Source organism: Orussus abietinus, unplaced genomic scaffold, assembly GCF_000612105.2.
Source record: "Orussus abietinus isolate OABI.00-Male unplaced genomic scaffold, Oabi_2.0 scaffold72, whole genome shotgun sequence".
Classification (NCBI taxonomy): domain Eukaryota; kingdom Metazoa; phylum Arthropoda; class Insecta; order Hymenoptera; family Orussidae; genus Orussus; species Orussus abietinus.
Window position 1 is genome coordinate 26,485 of NW_019394233.1, and position 20,159 is coordinate 46,643.

General features: G+C 53.1%; 1 protein-coding gene across 1 annotated transcript in view; it reads right to left on the bottom strand.

Annotated features, from left to right (window-relative positions):
* Window positions 1-12,577, bottom strand: part of LOC105702323 (protein jagged-1) — a 29,172-nt gene extending 16,595 nt beyond the window's left edge. The window contains exons 1-2 of the mRNA XM_012429812.1: window positions 11,981-12,577; window positions 130-429 (exon numbers count right to left, since the gene is read on the bottom strand). Of these exons, the coding sequence (XP_012285235.1) occupies window positions 130-429; window positions 11,981-12,028 (348 nt within the window). The 5' untranslated portion in view covers window positions 12,029-12,577. The remainder of the gene's footprint in view (window positions 1-129; window positions 430-11,980) is intronic.
* Between the last annotated feature and the right edge of the window lie 7,582 nt (window positions 12,578-20,159).

Sequence of the window (20,159 nt, forward strand, 5' to 3'; positions counted from 1 at the left end):
GAGACCAATCGCGCTGACACCAGCGTCTCTTTGCCCTGTCCTGCCGTCGTCAAACCTCGGGAATCGATTTATAGATCCCTTTATTGATTAATGATCCCCCTTTTGGGGGGAGACGGAACCGAAACTCACCGTCCATCGGAAGGTGAAGTGCAGCTGCAGGGTGACCGGCTCGTTAAGGGTGAAGGTGTTCTGGCCGAGGGCGTGACTAGATACGTTGCCGAAGCTGCAGGAACCGATGGCGGTGACGTTCGACTGGTACTCCTTAAGGCAGAGCCAAAAGGCCGTGGTGCAAGGCGTCGTGCAGGGCGGCAAGCCGCCTCCGCCGCCCCCGCCGCCTCCCCCGCCGCAGCACCGCCCGTCCACCAGGGTGCCTCTGTTGTTCGTCAGCGAGAGGATCTGCACCTCGAAGAATCCGCTTCCGGTTGTCGCCTGTGGGCACAAGATAGGAGTCAGCCTCGATCGAGGGTCCTTTGTCCTTTGTCGCCGTCTAGCGCGACTCCACGTGGGACGTCGCGCCCCGCCAGGCCCATGAGAATCGTGCCCACTTTCTCGCGCTGTTCTTCCCTCTTTCTCAATCAAATAAAATTCCAAGTCGAAAAATATCCCCAAGTCCCATCGCGGCTCTGCATATATTTCTTACATACACCGATAAAAATCGATGGAAATTTATGTACATTTTTCCCCTGGAAAAAATCCTCAACTCGAAGAAATATGCATTGCTACAACCAAATAGCAGCCGATCAAATACGTCCGAAAGAATGTCAAACCGAGTAAATCAAGATTCATTTCAATCGACAACGTCAATTTTTCTTCTAAACAAAATCATTACACCTATGCAATTATATATGACATACATCATGTATACCCTGAGAATAAAATGTCATTGAGCCAAAGAAATATTTCTTTCAACAGTACCGAAGACATATTTCGTGGATTCAAAGAATAATTATCTGACTCAAACAAAATTGCCATAATTCCGAAGACACGTTACATCCAATTCATTCCAGTTCATTCGAATCAAATAATTATCCTCCGAATTAACAAAATATTAACCATAGGTTCAAAGAAACATATTTTTAGTTCTCTGATTTTTTGCTCTCGGTGCGTGTCAACGGTATGTTATTTTTTATTTTTATTTACTACGCTTCCATGGCATAGTCATCGATTCCGCCATGCAATGAGTAGATTCTCTCTTTTTATTTTTATTCACTGATGATCGCTTCTGTAGTCATCGATTCCACCGCCGAATGAGATCTTTTTTGTTTTTCTTCTTTTTTCCCTTTTTTTTATTTACCGATAATCGTTTCCGTGGAGCCATCGAATTCACCACCCAATGAGAAGATTAAGATCGGAGCGAAATTTCTCGGCAAGCCCGAGAGCATGGCTCCATATGGGCAAGGCGAAGATGGGCAACGAGAGGGAAGGAGCGGGCACGGCGTGTACCGAGAAGAACGGAAGTAACGAGTCAGACGTGGCCTACGGGTCTCCGTTGGCGCTCGGCGTTACACCTTCGTCTCGGTTAAACGGCAGCGCCGTTAAAGGCAGTCGAAGAGAAGCCACGTCGGAAGGAATCGCGCGGTTTCGAAAGGGACGAGCAATTTGGCCGACGTTCTCCGCCGGTGCGTGTCCGTTATGCGAGCCGCGCGTACGTAGACCCGGTGCCCGTTCGCGTCGGTGCATAGAGGCGCATAATTACCGCAGGAGTAAGATCGAAGGTAGAAAGCGCAGAGGATCGTCCGCGAGCCTCTGCTTTCCATGGCGCGTTTCCTCCTGGGGTTACATAAGACTTCCCGGCGAGGACTCGACTGCGCCGAAAATCGAATTTCTAAGTCAATCCCACAGCTTTCCAGAGAAGAGAACTGAAATTCATCAGTTCATTCGAGAGCTTCATTCGGGCGAGAAATCAATGCCAGCCTAAGAAACTATTCCGACAAAGTGAGGATAACTGACCCAAGTACAAAGGATACAAATGGAAATAGAGGAGATAGGAAAAATAATACGCATATATTTATCCGTAAAAAGAAGAGGTGCCCTTCCGTAACGATTAGGGAACCCGAATTTAGACCGAGATAACGATTCAATTGAACCTGAGAAACATTTCCTTAACTAGTACCAAAGGAACATCTCGTATATTTAAATTAGTTTCTTTACCAAGATAACCTCGAACAAAGTTGGACTCTTCGGAGTGAAATATAATCATCACTTGGAATAATGAAATATTTCATTGGTTTGAATGAATTGAATTCTTTTTTTCTCGGGGTAAAATAGAGAGAAAAAGTGGCTCTCTCCCTCTCTCACTATGTGCAAAAAAATGTTATGGTCAGATGGACGGAAATAACCGTTCCAAATACAGAAGGTATTTCAGAAATAGTACAAAAGGTATTAAAAAAAAATAAAAAAAATAAATAGAGAGAGGCATTTATTCACGGTTATCTCGAATTTGGGAGTTCGAGATCTCTCTCGGCGTACCGTTGCGGACAAAGCGCACCGTCTATCCGGGACAAGATAGAAAAAAAAAGAAAAATAGGAAAGAAAGAAAATTAAAAAAAAGAGCGGCTCTCTCCCAAGCTTCCGTCCGAGTCCGCCTCGGCGAGGACTTCGTGGAGAGTCGTCGAGGTCTGCTGTTTGCTCTCCAAAGTTTGCTCAGTCCCGTCACGCGCCCGCGGCCGTTCTCTCGCGGAAGGGACGGAAAATACAGGAATAAAATGGAGGGAGGGAGGAAAGGGGGGAGGGGGGGAGGAGGAGGAAAAATAGAGTGAAATAAAAAATAAAAGGCGAGATCCCCCAGCGGCCAGATCGACGTCGCAGCCGCTTCCGGCACCGGCGTTTCTCACGGTCGACGTCGCGACGCGCCGATTGAGTTCTGGACACCTAGTACGTGGCCGAGGTTTCCGCGCGGATCGGCCGCACTCGTCGCGTTCCACGGTCGGCAGAAGCGAGCGCGCACGCGGCCTTGTGTGGGTACCGAGAAGAGAGGCCTCGGCTTTCCTTTCCGCATAGCCAAGGTGCAGCCGGCCATACCTCCGAGAGAGAGGCTCCTTTTATACGTGGAACTTACGGGCTTAATATGAATAATTTGTTCGGGCAAAAGAAGCACGCCGGCCGAGCGCCGCGCATAACCCGCCGCGGCTCTACCGTAACGCGGACGCACTCCGCGCGACTCTGCGCGCGGCGTTTCCGTTTTCGCACGAGGGGTGGCTCGTCTTCCCGCTGCGTTTCCGTTGAACTTTGGGATCGGCTCATCTCGTTGAAATGAGATATTTATCTTAGGATCATTATACATCCAATATACATTTATTATATATATATATCGGATACCTAGATCATAGTCAGGGGATTTTGACCCTCCGTAATTCAACGTGGTTTTTCAAGTCAGGCGAAAGCTGAGATAATGTGAAATTTGTTTATCAATTGACAATCTACAATTTTGAATGTATAAATAATTGTAAAGGAGGACCGTAACGAGGTGCCGCGTTTCATGTTACGCCGGAATAATTGGATGAGGTATGAAAGGTATGAAGGCCATCGATACGGAGATGGGTGAGTTCAAAATTATGCGGTTTCCTAGAGGAGGAAGAAAGGAGGTTATTTCGAGAAGTTTCTCAGTGAGAAAATTATGGATTTTAATGCTCGAAATCACGTGGCAATCGCAACTCGAAATCACTGAAAATCATCGGGAATCACCGAAACATTGTAACGATTTTAAAGCCAAATGTCACTTATTACCGAATTGCATGGCTGGTTTATCATATGAAATTAAAATCGAAAACAATCGAAATATCAAAATTTAAGGCGATCGGTTACTCAAAGAAGGAAATCGTTTTCGCTGATTTCCGAGTGACTAGCCCGAGTATTTAGTCTCTGGTTTGTAAATCTCGATGAGAAACGGAGTCGGGAGAAAATTGAGGGAGAATCTTACAGCCGGAGAAACCGGAGAAACATGGCGACGGGTCCGGGAAAGACGTTCGAACGACCGACGACCCGATCGAATTATCGTACGATCGGAGCCACGAAGAAGAGAGACCGAGGCAACGAGGGTACGGAGAACGAGCGAGACGGACGCGGCGAGAGGGAGACGGACGGCTCCGAAGATTTATTCTCTTCTCGGGACGCGGTCTCTCTTAAGAGCGCTCAATTTTCTAACGTCGCGACTGCCGACCGCGGATATTACATTATGTATATTATCGTCCGTTACTTCTTGAGCGTTTGCCAGTCGCTAAGTATGCCCGCGTCTCCGTTCGAAAACCGCACCGAGCGTGAGCGTTTCCCGCGCCGATATATAGTCGATGAACCCGTCCGGGTCGGGGGCAAAAGTCGGGGTGAAAGTTAAAACTGAAAAGAAGAATCCTAACCTTCTTCTACGTCCGTGATAATAAATTTATACGGTATATAACCACTTGAAAATGGGCCGGTAAAATTTCTCTGCAGCAATTATCATGCCGTAAGGGCAAAATGAAGACTATTATTTCAGTAGGATGAAAAAAGAAAGATATAAACGTTATCCACGTGACTCTTCGAAGGCCTTATGCGATCTTTCGGGGACCTTATACGGCCCTTCGGGGGTCATATCAACCGTTCGGGGGCCTTACTCGACTCTTCGGGAGCCTTGCGCAGCCCTTTGGGGACCTCGCGCGGCCCTTCTGGGGCCTTACGCGGCTCTCCGGAGGCCTCATGCGGCCCTCCGGGGGCTTCATGCAGCCCTTCGAGGGCCTCACGCGAGGCTGACCGCGGGCCGGGAGGGGCGCTCGGTTTCGGTTTCGAAAATCCGAGGGCCTTTCATTTTATCTGTGAGCTCCTAAGTTATAGGTAGTAATTACCGGTGGCCGCTACCTGCCCGAGTGAAATAGGCCTGCCGAACACCATTTAATTTTATACCGGGGGCTGCCCGGTCGCGTTGCCCCGCGCGGTGCAGCCGCATCCGTGTGCGACCGCCGCGCGGCCACGCACACGCGGAACCTCGACTCGCGGCACCGGTCACGGCCCATATATCTCTCCGGACGGAGGAAGACCTATACTTAATATTATTTGCTACCACGAGACTCGGGGTGAGACCCACCCGATACCGGAATCAGCCACAAATTACCGAAATAATTAAAAACCCTCGCCGTGGGAAGGTCGCAGCATGAAACCCCCGATCGCAAGGGTGGTCAAGAATGACACCCTAAAGAGGTTGCTCCTGAAAGTCGGATTTTTTAAACCTTCGTTATAATAATTAAGACAGAATTAAAGGAGAGAGCGACGCCCCGAAGTGGATCCTTTTAAAAGTCGGATTTTTTAAAACCTTCATTGTAACAATTGAGGAAGAGAATTTAAGGATAGTAGAGTGACACCTTGAAGAGGCTCCACTCCAAAGTAGCATTTTTAATGGCTTCGCTTTGATTATCAAGGGGAGGAATTCGAGAAGGGTAGAATGGCACCTCGAAGCGGCTCCATTCGAAAATCGGATTTTTTTAAACCCTCGCTTTAATAATTAAAAAAGGGCATTCAAGGAGAGTAGAGTGATACCCTAAAGAGATTCCATTCGAGTGCTGGACTTTTGAAAATTGATAACAAGGCGATGAAAGGTAATATCGAGGGGCTCCCGATCATCGCCTATCCTTTCTGGATCCACGGTAAAGGGGAGCCTCTTTGGATCTGGGTCAGCGCCGCGAGATCGGTGCGAACCGAGAGTTCGACGAGGCTCGGCTACGTTCGGAAGGATCTTCGGTGAAAGTCGAAAGGTGAAAGGATTAGATTCACCTAGCAGGGCCGAAGACACCGATACCGGGATTCCTATTTGGAAAAGCCTCCTCGATCTCGACGTTTTCTCAGGCTCGGAGTGCCCAGGGAGCGAGTCTTCCCGGGGCACGAAAGAAGCTGCGCCATCTTAGGGTTCGAACTCGAAGACTGCCTCTTAATATCTCTAATACGATCGATCACGTCCACTCGATAACGAGTTACTCGAAGAACCCAGACCTCATACCCGACTAACCAATACCAATTAACACAATTTCAAAAACAAATGTGGCGTTTAAAAAAAAACAAAAAAAAACACGACAAATTCATGCAAAACCGTACATCATATAATCTCAGAAATACGCAGGAAAATGACAAATTTCAACATAACTGCGTCTGACATCCGTGTATCATGTTATCGCACAAATTCTAGAACGATGTATCGATTCACAAGGGAACAAAAAACAGCTGATCCTATTATACCATCACACACGTGCAAGAAAGGACAACGCGATTCCCTCTACCGAGAATAACAATTTCATTCAGCCAAAGAAATATTTTGTCATCTCGAGGAATAGTTACTTCACACGAATAAGCTCGAATAAATTGAAAGCGACGTTTCTTCGAAATTGTGATAATTTATATGAGTTTATTTAAGTCATCCTTTGATCTATCCGAATATTCTTTCGGATCGATAAGGTCCAAAGAAATATTTTCTCATTTCGATGAATTCATTATCTCAGGGTAGAAGACGTGAAATTTCTCCACAACCACATCTGAACTCCCCACCCCCAGGGGACAGTAGAAAGTATCGAGTTAAAAGGGTACGACGTAACCCGTTCCTTGGACGAGCAATGACAGAACCGTTCGAGCCGGAGGGCTGCGTAGAAATCGCGTTTCCGATGCGTGCCAGGGGGTCGGGAGACGAAGCCTGATTTGTAGAGATCGAGAGCGATTACTCGAACATCCCTCCTGAGGGGGTGAGGGCTTATGGTACATCCTGGGGTTCGGTTCGAAAAAAGGATATCGATACATCGAATCTCGGAGATAGATGGCCCGAAGGGTCCCCGAAATTCGGCCACCGTGGGTCCGCAAGGTGGGCCAGCAAAAAGTCTCCCCCCCCATTGCTCCCCTCTATACGGGGGAATCCTCGCGGATATCAACCGAGGTTCCTCTTTCACCTGTCGCGAGGTTCTCGCGCGGACCTCCGGCGCTTCCGGCTTCCAGGAACTCGTAAGGGCTCCCGTCTCGGATGCTGGAGGGACCTACCCCCCACCCCCCCTGAGAGCGGTGGACCTGGCGGGCACGCACCTGTGCGCGGGCCCTCTAGGCCCGGGGGCCTCAGTGGTCTTATGGGCCCCAGGGGACTGACGGGCCCCATGGGCTCCGCCGGTCCATGGGACCGCGTCGCTCGCTCGCGCTCCTGCGTGGAACAGCGGGGCCCGGGGCGCTCGCGGGGGGCCCGGCAGGGGAGAGCTGGCAAGAAAGCCTGGGGCCCGGATTTTTACGGGGGGCTCGCGTGACCGCCAGGCTAAACGCTTCGCTTTAACCCGCCCGGCTACGCTACCTCCTGAGGGGCCCGTACTCCGCGACCCCCTCTCCCCTGCCCCCCGGCGCACGGAGGGCCCAATTCACGGCACGATATCCCCCTCCCCCCTTTCGCTCCCCTCCGACGAGGCGGTGGCCGAAGATCTCCGCGGACCCCGCGGGGGCTAACAACCTCCGATTATCGCCGGCGAACCACGGGGACCTCCTCCTCCTCTTTATTTACCTTCTACGCCGCCCCCACCCCACTTCCGTCGACGGACCGACACCAGGAAAACTAAAGCTCGCGATAATACAATCACCGCTCCCAGATAGACCGAAAAAGCGTGTAATTCGATTACACCCCTGTTTACCCACAAACTGGCTCAATTCGTGCCGTAATTAGAAAGGGACTCGAACGCGCTCTCATTGTTCCTCGCCGAGGTACCCCACGCTTCCTGTCGATTCGCGACAGTTCTTATTGGCGTGAAGAGAGGAGCGATTCCGAGACAAGAAATCGCGTCCTGGCATCGGGGGGGAGGGGAATCACATCGAGGGATAATTAAGGGAGCATGGTGGATTAATAACCGGAAAATTCAGGAAAAATTCTGGACAGCTCAATTATGGAACCTACCCTGAGAGACAAAGAACAACTGATTGAACCAAGGAAATATGTCGCCAATTCAAAGAATAATGAATTCATTCCGAATTAATATTGCATCCGATTTATTCGAGTCAAGTAATCATCCTCCGAGTTATGAAAATATTTCTTTCGGTACCGTTCGAGGAAATATTTCTTTGGCTCCATGAATTTTATTTTATTTTTTTTCTCGTTGTTGGTATCAGCCAGTGAATTAATATCCAGGCAGGCGAGATTTTCTCACCATAAAAATCGAGGTCGGTTTCCACGCGGGGCACTCTCTGTCGAGATTCGAGGCCGATTTGCTCGGGTTCGCGAGCGAAACGCGCGATCGATCGACGGAACGCGATGGCTCCGTCCGCTGCAAAAACGCTGATAATCGGGCCTCGCGTTTTCTGGAGAGAGGGTCGGGCTCTTTACGAGCGCTTTTCACTCCGTTAGCCAGGTTGGGACGTCTTCCAGGTCGCGGTTTAACGGCCATTCCGTCGCGATCGCCGAATGACCAACGAGGGAAGTCGCTAACAAGGACTCGATTCTCCAGTTCGTACCATCAACTTTCGCACGCGAAATTGACAGCTTCGTATACAGCTTGCAAACGCTGACCAATTACACGACTTCGCAACAATGCAAAATTTTTCATGCGAATCTATTAGTGCGCGAAAGAAAAAAGGAAAATACGTAAGAATTCGAACGGTCACCCTTCGCATGCGAGATGAACAGTTTCGCATACGACTTTCAAATGCTGATCAATGACGCGACTTGGCAATTACGCAAAATTCTTCATGCGACTTTATTCGTATGCGAAAGAAAAAAATCCGTATGACCTCGAGAATAGGAGCCCCGATTGTCGAATTCATACGATCGACTTTCGTATGCGAAATTGACAGTTTCGTACACGATTTTCAAACGTTGATCAATGACGTCAGTTCGCAACAACGCAAAATTCTTCATGCTAATTTATTCGTATGAAAAAAAAAAAAGTATCCGTACGAACTCGAGAATCGGGAAGTGCAGGTGCATTCACCTGTTGATCGGTGAAAGTTCGGCCGAGAAGAACGCAGAAGTAATTTCTTTTTTTTTTCCCGCAATGAACCTCATCGACGTCGTACCCAGAGGGTGGATGTCCTCAGGATATCTCCTTGGAGAAGTGACGCCTGGGAGCGTCCCTAGAAATCTGAGTCAGGAAGTGGCGAAACGAGCGTCCATCTTCGAGGCGTCCACGGGACGTTATAACGGTTCCCCGGACCAGCAGAAATTAAAATGCCTTTATCGCCGACCTGCTTCGAATATCTCGAGAGCTGCCTGGGGCGGATACTCCCCGAAAGCCTCCACCGAGACGCCCCTTCCGGGCGGCGATCGCCGCGACATTAAAGGCGACTTAATGGCGACTCGTCACGCGGAATCGCGTTCACCGTTCAGAGAGAGTCCCATGCGCCGCCAGGAGCCGATCAGGAAAAAAAAGTTCCCCAACGAGCTCCCGGAAGCTGATCCTTGCCGCAAGAGGTCGAGACCAAGGGGCTGTTCACTCGGATATCAATGAAAACGATTTCCTTCTTTCAGAACCGATTACCATGATTTTATATAATAAACAACGGGTGACTTTCAACCTTAAAATTGCGACGATGTTTCGGTGCTTCTCAACGTTTGTCAGCTTATCTCCACGTGATTTCGAAAAGTAAAATCCATGATTTCTTTCTCTGGCAGTGAATTGTCTGTGATTTTATACCATAATCGGCGATTTGGTAGTAAGTGACGATCAGCCGTAAAATTGTGACAACGTTTCGGTGCTTTCCAACGATTTTCAGCTGATTCCCACGTGATTTCGAGTATTAAAAGTTCATCATTTTCAGAGTGAATAACCTCTCGGTCGGGACGATCCTGTCAGTTCGAAGAGGAGACGAAAGGAACCCTTGGTAAATGAAAAATGAGTTCTATCCACCCGGGCGGCAAAATCTAGCATTTTACATCTCGCCGAGAAAGACAAACGTCAACACGCTTGGAGGCTGCGCGCGCAGCCCTCGAACGACGCGCCGAGTTACGAGGTGCGTTATCCCCGACAAAATGGCCGCCCCCGTAAGAAACACGACGATCTCTCAAACATTCCCTGACAATATGGAATCAAAACGCTGATCGCCTTGTTTAGATCGATTCTCCACGATTAACGTCTTTCGGTTCAATGAGATCTTATTTTTTCCAGAGTGACGCAATCATATACACTCAGAAGACAAGAATTCATTGAACCAAAGAAAAACTTCTTTTACGAGTATCGAAGAACCATTTCGTTAATCCAAAAAATAATTCGACCCATATACTCATCCAAATAGTCTGAATTCCGAAGAAACGTTGCGTCAATTCCATTCCATTCATTTATGTAAAATAATTACTCCCCGAACTAACTAAACATCTCTTTCACACAATTCAAAAAAATGTACCTCCGGTTCGATGAATTCTTTTTCCGAACGATCCCTACTCTTCGATCTTTACTCGTCGCAACAAACGTGGACCATCAACATATACGTCTAGAAACACTTTTGTTATGCCGACAAGAGAGAACAAACCGATTACTTCACCGGGACAACGCAAATCCCATTCCCAGTTGCAATATTCTATCCTAGCGACAACAGATCCTACATCGCTCGTTCGTTTCAACGATGACAATATTTTTCAGGCCGTTGCAACAAATTCATTTGCAAGTTTAGTAAGCACTTCTATAGAGAGCTCCCCAACGGATACATCTACGATTCGATGTAATTGCAAGCATTTTTGTCGTCGGTACGATTGTTCCCGCAGTAAAGGCTAAACTTTATCGGCAATGCTATCCTTTGCTAAATGTGCAAATGTCTTTCCTTTTCCACGTGGAGCGACCGAAACGTATCAGCCCCTCTACGGGGAATCGCAAAGGAGGACGGAGGATCGAGTGTCGAGACAAAGCAGCGGTCACGATCGGAGCGCATCGTTACTTGCGAGCCGGTGGTACACGGGAGCGGTGCACAGGTGTACGGAGGGAGGGCGCGTGTAGGTGCGCGTCTCGGGAGACGTTCGGCGCTCGCGCGTCCGCGGCGACCTCTCACCAGGAAGAGAGCGAGCCACGCGCGAAAGCGTCGCTGCGTGCGTCGCCGAGAATGCACCCGAGCCGCACATTACGGAACGCCGTCAGGGCTCGGTCCACGGCGGGGAACGATCGGCCGGGGAGGTACGCCGATCGCGGCCTTTCTTCGCTGAGAACACCTTCCGCGCCTCCGTGCACCTTACGGGCTGCGTTACGTCACGCGTGGGAGGCTGCGAGCAAGGCGAGATAGACGTTCCAGCCGTTTCAGCGTTTTCAGACAATTCAGACAGTTTTAGATAATTAGTGCTTCGCATGAATTCGGACCTCTCAAATCATTCAGACGTTTTGGTCGAATTAGAATGATTTAGATGATTTGGACGATTTTTCAGACGTTTCAGCAGTTTAAGCTGTTTGAAACGATGTAAACGTTTTAGACAGTTAACGTGTTTGAGATGATTCAGACTTCTTGAATGTCTTAGACCTTTCAGTCGAATTAGACGATTGGAAGAATTTGACGATTTAGAACTTTAAGATCATTTCAGCCGTTTGAAGCGATTCAGACGTTTTAGACTATTAACGCGTTTGGGATGATTCAGACCTCTTGAATGGCTTAGACGTCTCCGTCGAATTAGACGAGTTACAAGTTTCCAGCATTTCAGGCGTTTCGGCGCTATTAGACGTTCTAGCCGTTTCAAACGATTCAGACGTTTTAGATAATTAACAAGTTTCAGAAGTTCCCGAATTCTCGCATGTTTTTGACGTCTCGGTTGAATTAGATGATTTAGGGGATTCAGAAGTTTCCGAAAGTTCATCCGTTCCAAGAGTTTCCCTATTTCGGAAATTTCAGACGAGTACCGGCATAGATACGCGGGTATGTATACGTATACCATGCTATACAACCGATATTCGACGGATGCGAAAGGGGTGGCCGTCAAACCGCCGGAGGGCGCCTCGTGGAGTCATTCCCACGTGGCGAGGAGCGTCGGCCGGATCCAGAGGGAGCGCGTGGGCGGGCCCGGGTGGCCGAGATGAAGGCGTCTCGAAGACAGTACCTGAATGAGCTGTGCGAGGAAAAGGAGGAACGCGGCGGCCGCCCTCATGGCTTCCCTCGGGGCTCCCTCGACTACCGCATCACCGCTCGCGAGGCGGTCCCTCGGGTGGGGTGCAGCAGGGTACGCCGGTGGTCCGAGCGGGGGCAGCGCCCGAAGTGGTCGCTGGCACTGCACTGTAAATCCTGGTTCACGGGGGTGGACTCGGGGCCGAGGGCTGCAGAGGCCCTGAGCGGGTCCCGGCCGAGAATCGACAGCGCACTGGGCGCGCGCCGAGGGCCCTGCTCGGCGGCGCAGGGGGTCGCGCCCTATTGGACCGGCAGTCGACCGCGGGGGGCAGGGGGGGCGCGCTCCCGGGTGTGCCCGGAGTTCGGTAGAGTCCCTCTCGGGGACGAGGGTCGCCGCCAGGTGGGGGTCGTCCTCGAAGCGCGGCCGTCCCTCGCGACCGCGCCGGGCATAACGTCGCCTGGGTCGCCGCCGCCCCTTGGGGGGCGGGGGGTGTTCCGGGGGAATCCTCCCGGGACGCGCGCTCGGGGACCGCGGTCACCGGGCCTGAGGGTCCTCAGGGTGTCGCGACTCGCGAGCGTCGACACCGGTCGAGACGAGGCCGGCGCTCGTGTGCGCGTAAAATCGCCGGGCTCTCCCACGGGCTCCACTTAGCGTGCTCGCCGCTCACTGCACATCGCGGAAGAGAAGGAGGGGGACACTCGCGGAAGTCCTTCGGGGGTCCCTTCTGGCAGGGCGGCTCTCGGGGGCCAGTCGAACGCGCAGCCGTCGCGATGCGGGCGGTCGAGTCCGCGGGGTGCGCGAGTCGGTTGCTCGGGGGATACTGAGTCGGAGCCGCGGGCCGGCCTGCGGGCCTCCCCCCACCCGCCGGCCGTCCCGTCCTCCCCCCTCCGGCTGGGAGACCCGAGCGCGCTCCCACCACCCCTTGCCCACGGCTCTTCCTCCCACGTGTGCGCGCCCGCGCGCGGGCGCACACACGCGGACACCCGTCCCCCTCTCCCGCCTCGACCGACCGGCGAGCAGGTGTGCGTGCCTCTCCGGGTGAGCGAGCGAGAAAGAGGGTACCGCGCAGCGAGAGAGAGGGACGACCCAGGAGAGAGGCCTATAGCTACGGGCTATGCTCTCTCGCCTTTCTATAAGGCACTGCGCGACGTACACTTGCGCCCGGTGGATGCTGGCCTATCTTACGATCGGTTTCGTCACGAGAGCGCTGGCGCTCGAGAGTCGAGGATTCTCACCTTCGGCGCCGAGCCCGGCCCCCCCTCTCTCTCCCTCCCCGGGACTCGCTCGTCCAGGGTCGCCCCGGGCCCCTGGCTTCCGTTCCTTCCGCGGCGGGCCCCACCTCGGGGCGTCCCGAAAATCGAGGGGGACGCCTCGGAGGTGGGCCCGTTCGAAATTGCATATTCCCCGGGATGAATAATGGAGCGCGCCCCCGTGTCGCGCGCCACCCCCGGGGCTCGCCGGCGGTCTCTCTCGGTCACCCCGATCCGGTGGGACCGGTCCGCCGAAACGCGCCAACCGGTCGCGCCTGCGCGGGCCCGTTAGGATGGCCGCGGTTCCACTCCGGCTGGAAGTGCCCGTAGCCGCGCGGCGTGCGCCGGCGCGCTCGCCTATCCTCCCGGCGTGGCGTACCGGCGCGCCAGGGCCGAGCGGGCCGACAGGCGGACGGACGGACGGACGGCCGGGCCGGTCGCGGCCGGCGGTGGTGGGATGCTGCGCGCTGCAGCGGCCCCGGGCGCTGCGCCGGTCCTCTCTCTCGCCCGCGCGCGCCCCCCACTCGGGCCCTCTCTCTCGCGAGGGGCCTCGCGCTAGCCAGCGGGCATCGCGCGCCGGCTACTCCGGGGCTTCGTCTCGCGAGCACGAGAGGGCCCGAGGGTCAAGGAACTCCCTCGGGAACAGGTTCACCTCCCCCTCCCGCCACCCTAGGCCCCCCCTTCGGCCCGTACCTTAGGGTTTTACTTATTTTCTCTTATTACCGCGGCCGGCCGTGTGTACGTACGGTCCACCGAGGGGCCCGTCGGGCCCCCCCGCGTGCTCGGCGTAGGGTGCGCTCCGATATGCGAGCGCGTTATTACGGACACACCGAGGGGGCCCCGGCTTGACGCGCGCGCGAGCGCGTCCCTCCCCCTTCCCCCCCTTCCTTGTGCGTCTCCTCTCCTGAAACGACTGCACTGACGCGCACGCGAGGGTGTCTAGGTGTGCGCCTCCGTCTCGCCGAGAGAGCCAGGTACCAGATTCCACCTGTGCTGCCGTCTTCCCTGTCTTGGGCTGTTCGCCTGCCCCCCTCCTCCCTCCCTGTCCTCGTACCCCGCCGACCGCCTGCTCCTCCGACTACCTGGACTGGCTCGGATTAATAATAGTTGTATTTTTGGCCAATCGGTTTCCGATGTCCTCCTCGGACCCTCCGGGCTGATCCCCTCGCGGACGGGCCCCAAGATCCTCGATGATGCCCGCTGATATCGACCCCCCCCCAACTTCGTTAATTTCCTTTTTATCGCTTATTCGGATTCCTCCAGGACTTCGCCAGGATCGAGGTGGTCCTGTTAAACCTGTTGCGAGGAAGCCAGGAAGGATCGCCCTCGATTATCGCCGATTCGGGGGTCGGTCTCGCGGTTTGCGGAAACCGGGATATCGGAGGAATCCCGGGATTCGGAGAGCACGGTGGGAGGGAGGAAAGGGGAGGGAGAAATGGGTCCGTTATTCCTCTCCATGGCTGCTCGCTCCGGATCGGTTAATCCCGACTCTCGGCAGGCTTTAAAATCGAAGGGACGATTACGGCCGAAGTTGGTGGTGGAGGGAGGGAGGGATGGGGAGACGGGGATTGTAGGGCCCTCGGTGTGTGCGGTCGGCGGCGTACACCAACACGCCGGCGGGAATTTAACGCTGGGCCTGAAAAGTGGGGGGAGCGGTCCGGTTAATTAATGTTAACAAAACCGGAGCAACGCGGGAACGAAGGGGGGACACTCACGGCTCCCCCAGTCGTCATACCCCTTGCGATATCTCGGCGGCCATTAATTAATTCGCGGCATGGTTTGGGCCCGAACCCAACCCCCCCCCCCACCCCCCTTCCTGCCGGGTCAGGGCCAGTTCGGATCAAGAGCCGCGACGATGAAATGCCCCATGAAATTTTCATGAAAACGGTACGAACGAACTTCTCTCGAGGTACTTCCTGGAGCTGCGCTCGGGGCCTTACGATAACCGCGATAGAATCTACCGGAACAAAGGATGGATTATGGGGTGGGTAGTTTCGAGGTTTTTCCATTCGTTCGTAAAAAGAAAGGGGGGGATGGGTCTGGGCCTGTGAATGGGTCCGGTGGAATTTTCTGGGTCCAGGGGCCCCAAACCCAAAAAGGGAGAAAAGGGAGCCCGAGTCGCGGATCGCGCTCATGGGCCATCGATCGTCCGAATGAGTCTCTGGCCTAACGAGGCGAGGGGCCCAGGAATCCTGGGGCCCGATCGTTAGTTAAAATCCCATTAGTGGAAATCCAGGGTTCCCGAGGGCGCACCTTGGGGAGATGTCACCGGGAGATCAGCGGCGTGATACATCGGCGGCCGACTCGGGGCCGGTTTTAACGAGCCCGGGCCTACCGCGATTGGGCCCGTTTCGGCGGCCGGCAGGAAGGAGACGCAACGGGCCCCTCGCCCACCGCTCCCGGGACTTATTGAAATCCGTTTAACGTCTATGAGCGGTCGTGAGTCGGCGTGCTCCCACAGTTATTAAGGGGCCCGTTTAAGAGACGAGGAGTCACCTGTCAATTATGGGACTTAGGGCCCCGGGCCCTCGCGCCAGATCCCAATCGGCGACCCTTCTCGGAGGAAACTCGGTGTTTCCCTCGTCGGGGCCCGTCGACCCTCCTCGGTTGGGCCCGTTTCGTGAAATTCTGGGCCCTCTCGGGTGGCGGGCCCGCGGAAACTCTGGGTCCTACCCCCTCCCTACGTTGTCCGGTTATTTATCTCCGTTCGCGCCTAGCAGGCATCGACGACGAGCGGTTTTCGCGCCGGACGCGATAAATTGGGCCCCATTCGTTAGAGCGCCCCGGGGACTCAGGGCCGCATCGCTCAAATTCCTAAATCGACCCGCCCGCAGGGAATTCTTATATGAATCGCGATTCTTATAAATTCCACCGCACAAACGTGCACGGCGTACTTACCGCCGGCGACTGGCATCAAGTACCAATCAAACGGTCCCATTAAATTGCAGGAATTTCTTGCAAAGCCAACCGGCTCCTCTTTCCCTCCTTCCTCCTCCTCCCCCCCTTCCCGGGCCGTTTTCTCCCCCGTTCTCGGTCTTTGTCCCTCTTTTTCCACCGGGCTATTCTCCTCTCGCTTCCTCTGCCTTCCTTGGCTTCCAGGTTGGAGCTTTCGAAAGTGTCCGGTCGAAGTGTATCGGCTTAACCGAGCCGAGCTGCTCGCTTCTTGCGATCTCGCGATCTCGATCCCGCGACTCCCTCCGCCGATACGGATGACGTAGCGAGTCGATTCCCGATAACCCGCGATCGCGTTCTCCGCCGACACAAGAAACCCTCTCGTGCCGAATGAGATATCCGTTCCAAGTGGAACGAAATCTCGACCACGTCGAGAGAGTGAGCCGATCTCCTCTCTCTTTTTAGCCCCGTTCCTTGTGGTGAGATCGTCGCCTCTTTGCTCGTCCTCGGTGACCCAGGGGTCGTCCCTGTAACTCGAATCCGATGAAAATTCTAAAAGTGCACCATCCGAGATTCTGTACCTTTCACTACGATCGAAATGTGAGATGCTTCCCCAATAAGCACAAAGTGGTGGGAGGCACGTTGAGAAATGGTATAAAACTGTTGACGGTAATCGTATAAAGTGTTTTGCAGAAAAACGTGTTTTACCCGTTCAATGTCTACCTTTTCCACGACAACGTAGACATAACATCTATTCTTCGTTTACTAAACTATCGTTTCAATAGTGTAACACGAACGTCTCTTATACACGTCGTTCGTGCGTAAAGAATTATTCATAATCGTTTACTATACGCTCAAATAACGTTAAAAAGTTACGTTAAATTACACGTTTCTTCTCGGCTAGTGGTACACGCATCGAAATTAACGTGTAAAATCGACGTTTCTTGGAAATGTATATTTAACGTAGAAAAAAAAAAGAAAGTCGGTGGATAAACGATTAATGTTGACTCCTACCGTCCTATTTCCGATGATTTTTCGTGTATAAAACGTGAATTACCTTATTTTGTGTTTATTAGGTCGCGGGAGACTATTCTCGAGAGCCGAGGGATTTCACATTTTCCCTCGGGGAATACCGAATCGGGTGGACAAACTCACGTGAGATGGCGATGCGAGGAATGAGTAGTCTCGCCGATGATACGGAATCGCCCCTTTGGAGAGCGTCGATTCGGGACTCGCGGGCTCCCGAGGGAAAAAAAGGATAGAACGCGAGATGGGAGAAAAACGTGCCGCATTGTTCACGCGGCGTTCCGCCGTTTGCACGGTTCGACGCGACAATCGGCGCGATACGCACGTCCTCGGGGCCCTCTCTCACGGGGGCCCGTTGAAAGCCACGGCTTATGGGCCCGCTCGCGCGAAACCCCCACACGTGAGGGGCCTCCCCTATTAGCCGACGCCGGCGATTCCCATCGCCGCGATCGCGAAATCGGCTGCTCTCGCCCACGCACGCTGGACCGAGATCGTGCCTGGACTCTCGGACCGCACAACGGGCCCCGAGAGGCCCCAACACCTCCACTCCCATTACTCGATCCGAATTTCAGAATTATTCTCAAAATGAATTGGTTAAACATTTTATATGTTGATGGAAAGAAAAGCACAGGAGATTATTTCCCATAATTTTGGTTCATTTTCACGTTATCATTGGAATATCGAGGAATATCGTTCCTAGACTTCCGGTTCTAGAAAGGGCCCGACACATCCCCTCTCTTTCCACTTTCTCAGTCAGAATTTCATAATAAATATCTCGATTTAAAATTGTCTAAGTCCCCCGAAGGAGTGAAGATTTACTTGCAGAACGCAGCGGGAATATCGGGACGAGAAGCGTAGCCAAAAAGCGGAGGTCCGAGATGGTATACATCGAGAGAGGAGAATCGCCAAGCCAGCACGCCCCCGCTTGAATTCGGGGCCCTCGGGGCCCTAAGGCCCCGGGCCCCGACCGAGCCGAGCTAATCGGCGCGGCGCTCCGCGAACACGCTTCGCCGTGGTCTCCTCTTTCTCTCTCTATCCTCTCCGCTATTGGCCTATCCGTCTCTCTCTCGGTCCGCGGCTTCTTCAAGGAACCCCGGAGCCAGTATTAACGGTCCGGCACACCGTATTTGGCGGGCGGATTTTTCGAGGATTTTAATGTCAAAAATCGAGGGGCTCGCCGAGGACCGAGGCGGAGAAAGTGAGGCCCGAATTATGCGCGGTCAATGGAGTCGGTCGTAAAGTAAATTATTCGACCGTAGGTAGTGGACTCGGAGGTGTTGACAGAGGGGGCGACGGAGGAGGGATTTCGAGGGTTCCTGATTTATCGGGGCCTTTTCCAGGCCCGAAATCGGTAAGTCTCCGTTTTTCCACCTGTTCGCACCTCCCCGGGAATCCTCCCTCGACGATCTTCCCAGCGAAGCACTAGTGCCCGATGATTTAAGATCGCGCTCGTGCTCGATAAAAAGGGGCGCCTTGTACGTCGGGGCGTAAATTACGGGATTAATAAAATGCCTATTCCACGAGCCATCGATCTCGATGCGGCCCTTTTCAGAGGCGATGGAGGAAGTCCAGACCACCCTTCGGTCCCGATCCGTCGAGCTGACGTACGAATGGGAGCCCCCCCCCGAGTTCCTCGCTAAAATGTATATATTCCACGGCCGGGAGTAATTATCCGGCCAGCAATTACGTGGAAAAGGAACGCGCGAGGGGATCTACGAGCTCCGGTCTGAGGCGAGATCCGTCGCTCTTTGTCCAGAAAATTTAACGACTCGCTCTTGCGGCACCGCTCCTCGTAAATCGTCGAGGCTCCTACGTAATTCCCGCGTCCTCGAGGACAGCGCCGACGACGGCTAGAAGAAAAAGAGATGCGCGGAGAGAAAGTCCCACGAAAGCTCGTGGGCCTCTCTATTAATCCCGGGCCCCTCTCCCTCCCCCTGGAGGGACCATCTCGTTACGTGAGTCGAGCGCCCGATTGCACCTTCTCCAAAATCCCCGACAAGTACACTCGCGTACCTACGTGTACCCGAGTCGAAATTTTGATCCTTCTTAGGACCTTCTAACGAGGATATTCGAATTCAAGCTAGGAACGTTTTGACTGTTCTTGGACGTTCCGCTGTTTGCGTTTCGAGGGCCAATAACGCCGACGGTTGTTTGAAACGATTCGGTACATCCAGTTCGAAGGAAAGTTTCACGGAAACCTCTTTGACGGCACTTTCGTCCCGCCTTAAAGGCTCGCACTCATTATGCCAGGGCGGATGGCTGGGCATCGTATTGCAAAAATCCGACTAGTATCCGAATGAAGAATTCGAATAAAGTAGGACGTAAAGGGTTAAAATGAGGATTTGAGAGATTGAAACGGAACCAAAAGAGGTCTTACTCGGGTTATGCAAGTTTAAATAAGAGAAAAAAAAAGGCTTAAATTTCGACTCGGGTACCTACGATATATCCTCGCTACGTCGCCGGATTCCGACACGTTTCTCATTACCAGCCATGCCCGAGGATAAGTGCGAATATTTTATATCCGTGGAAACGAACAACTCCGCGTCTAACGAACGACCAGGTGCCATACTCGCGCGGGCCGTTTACGTCCAAGATGGACGGCCCCGTGAAACTAGATCCGATCTAAATCAGCTACACGTCTATCCTTTTAGGCCAGCGACCTTCCGAAAATCATTCGTAGTCATGGCGGGTAATTTACGGCACCCCTTCCAGTCCCGGCGTATGTAAAGAGCGCCTCGTCAATTGCCTCTTCCAAAAGCGCGGTGGGCCCTACGTTCCTCAGGCCCCTTAACGGGCCCTCGGCTAGGCCTTAATCTTATCTATTGTCGAATCGACAAAACCGCCGAGGCAGGAGCATTCCTCGGATCCGTCGAAATCCCCTCGGGGATTAACAGGGACACGTTATTACGCTTTCTTTAATTGCGCGGTACAGAGTGGCCCGTAAACGTGGGAATGTAGGATATACGCTCGGGCCCCGTTTTATCTCGGGGCATCACGCTCCCCCC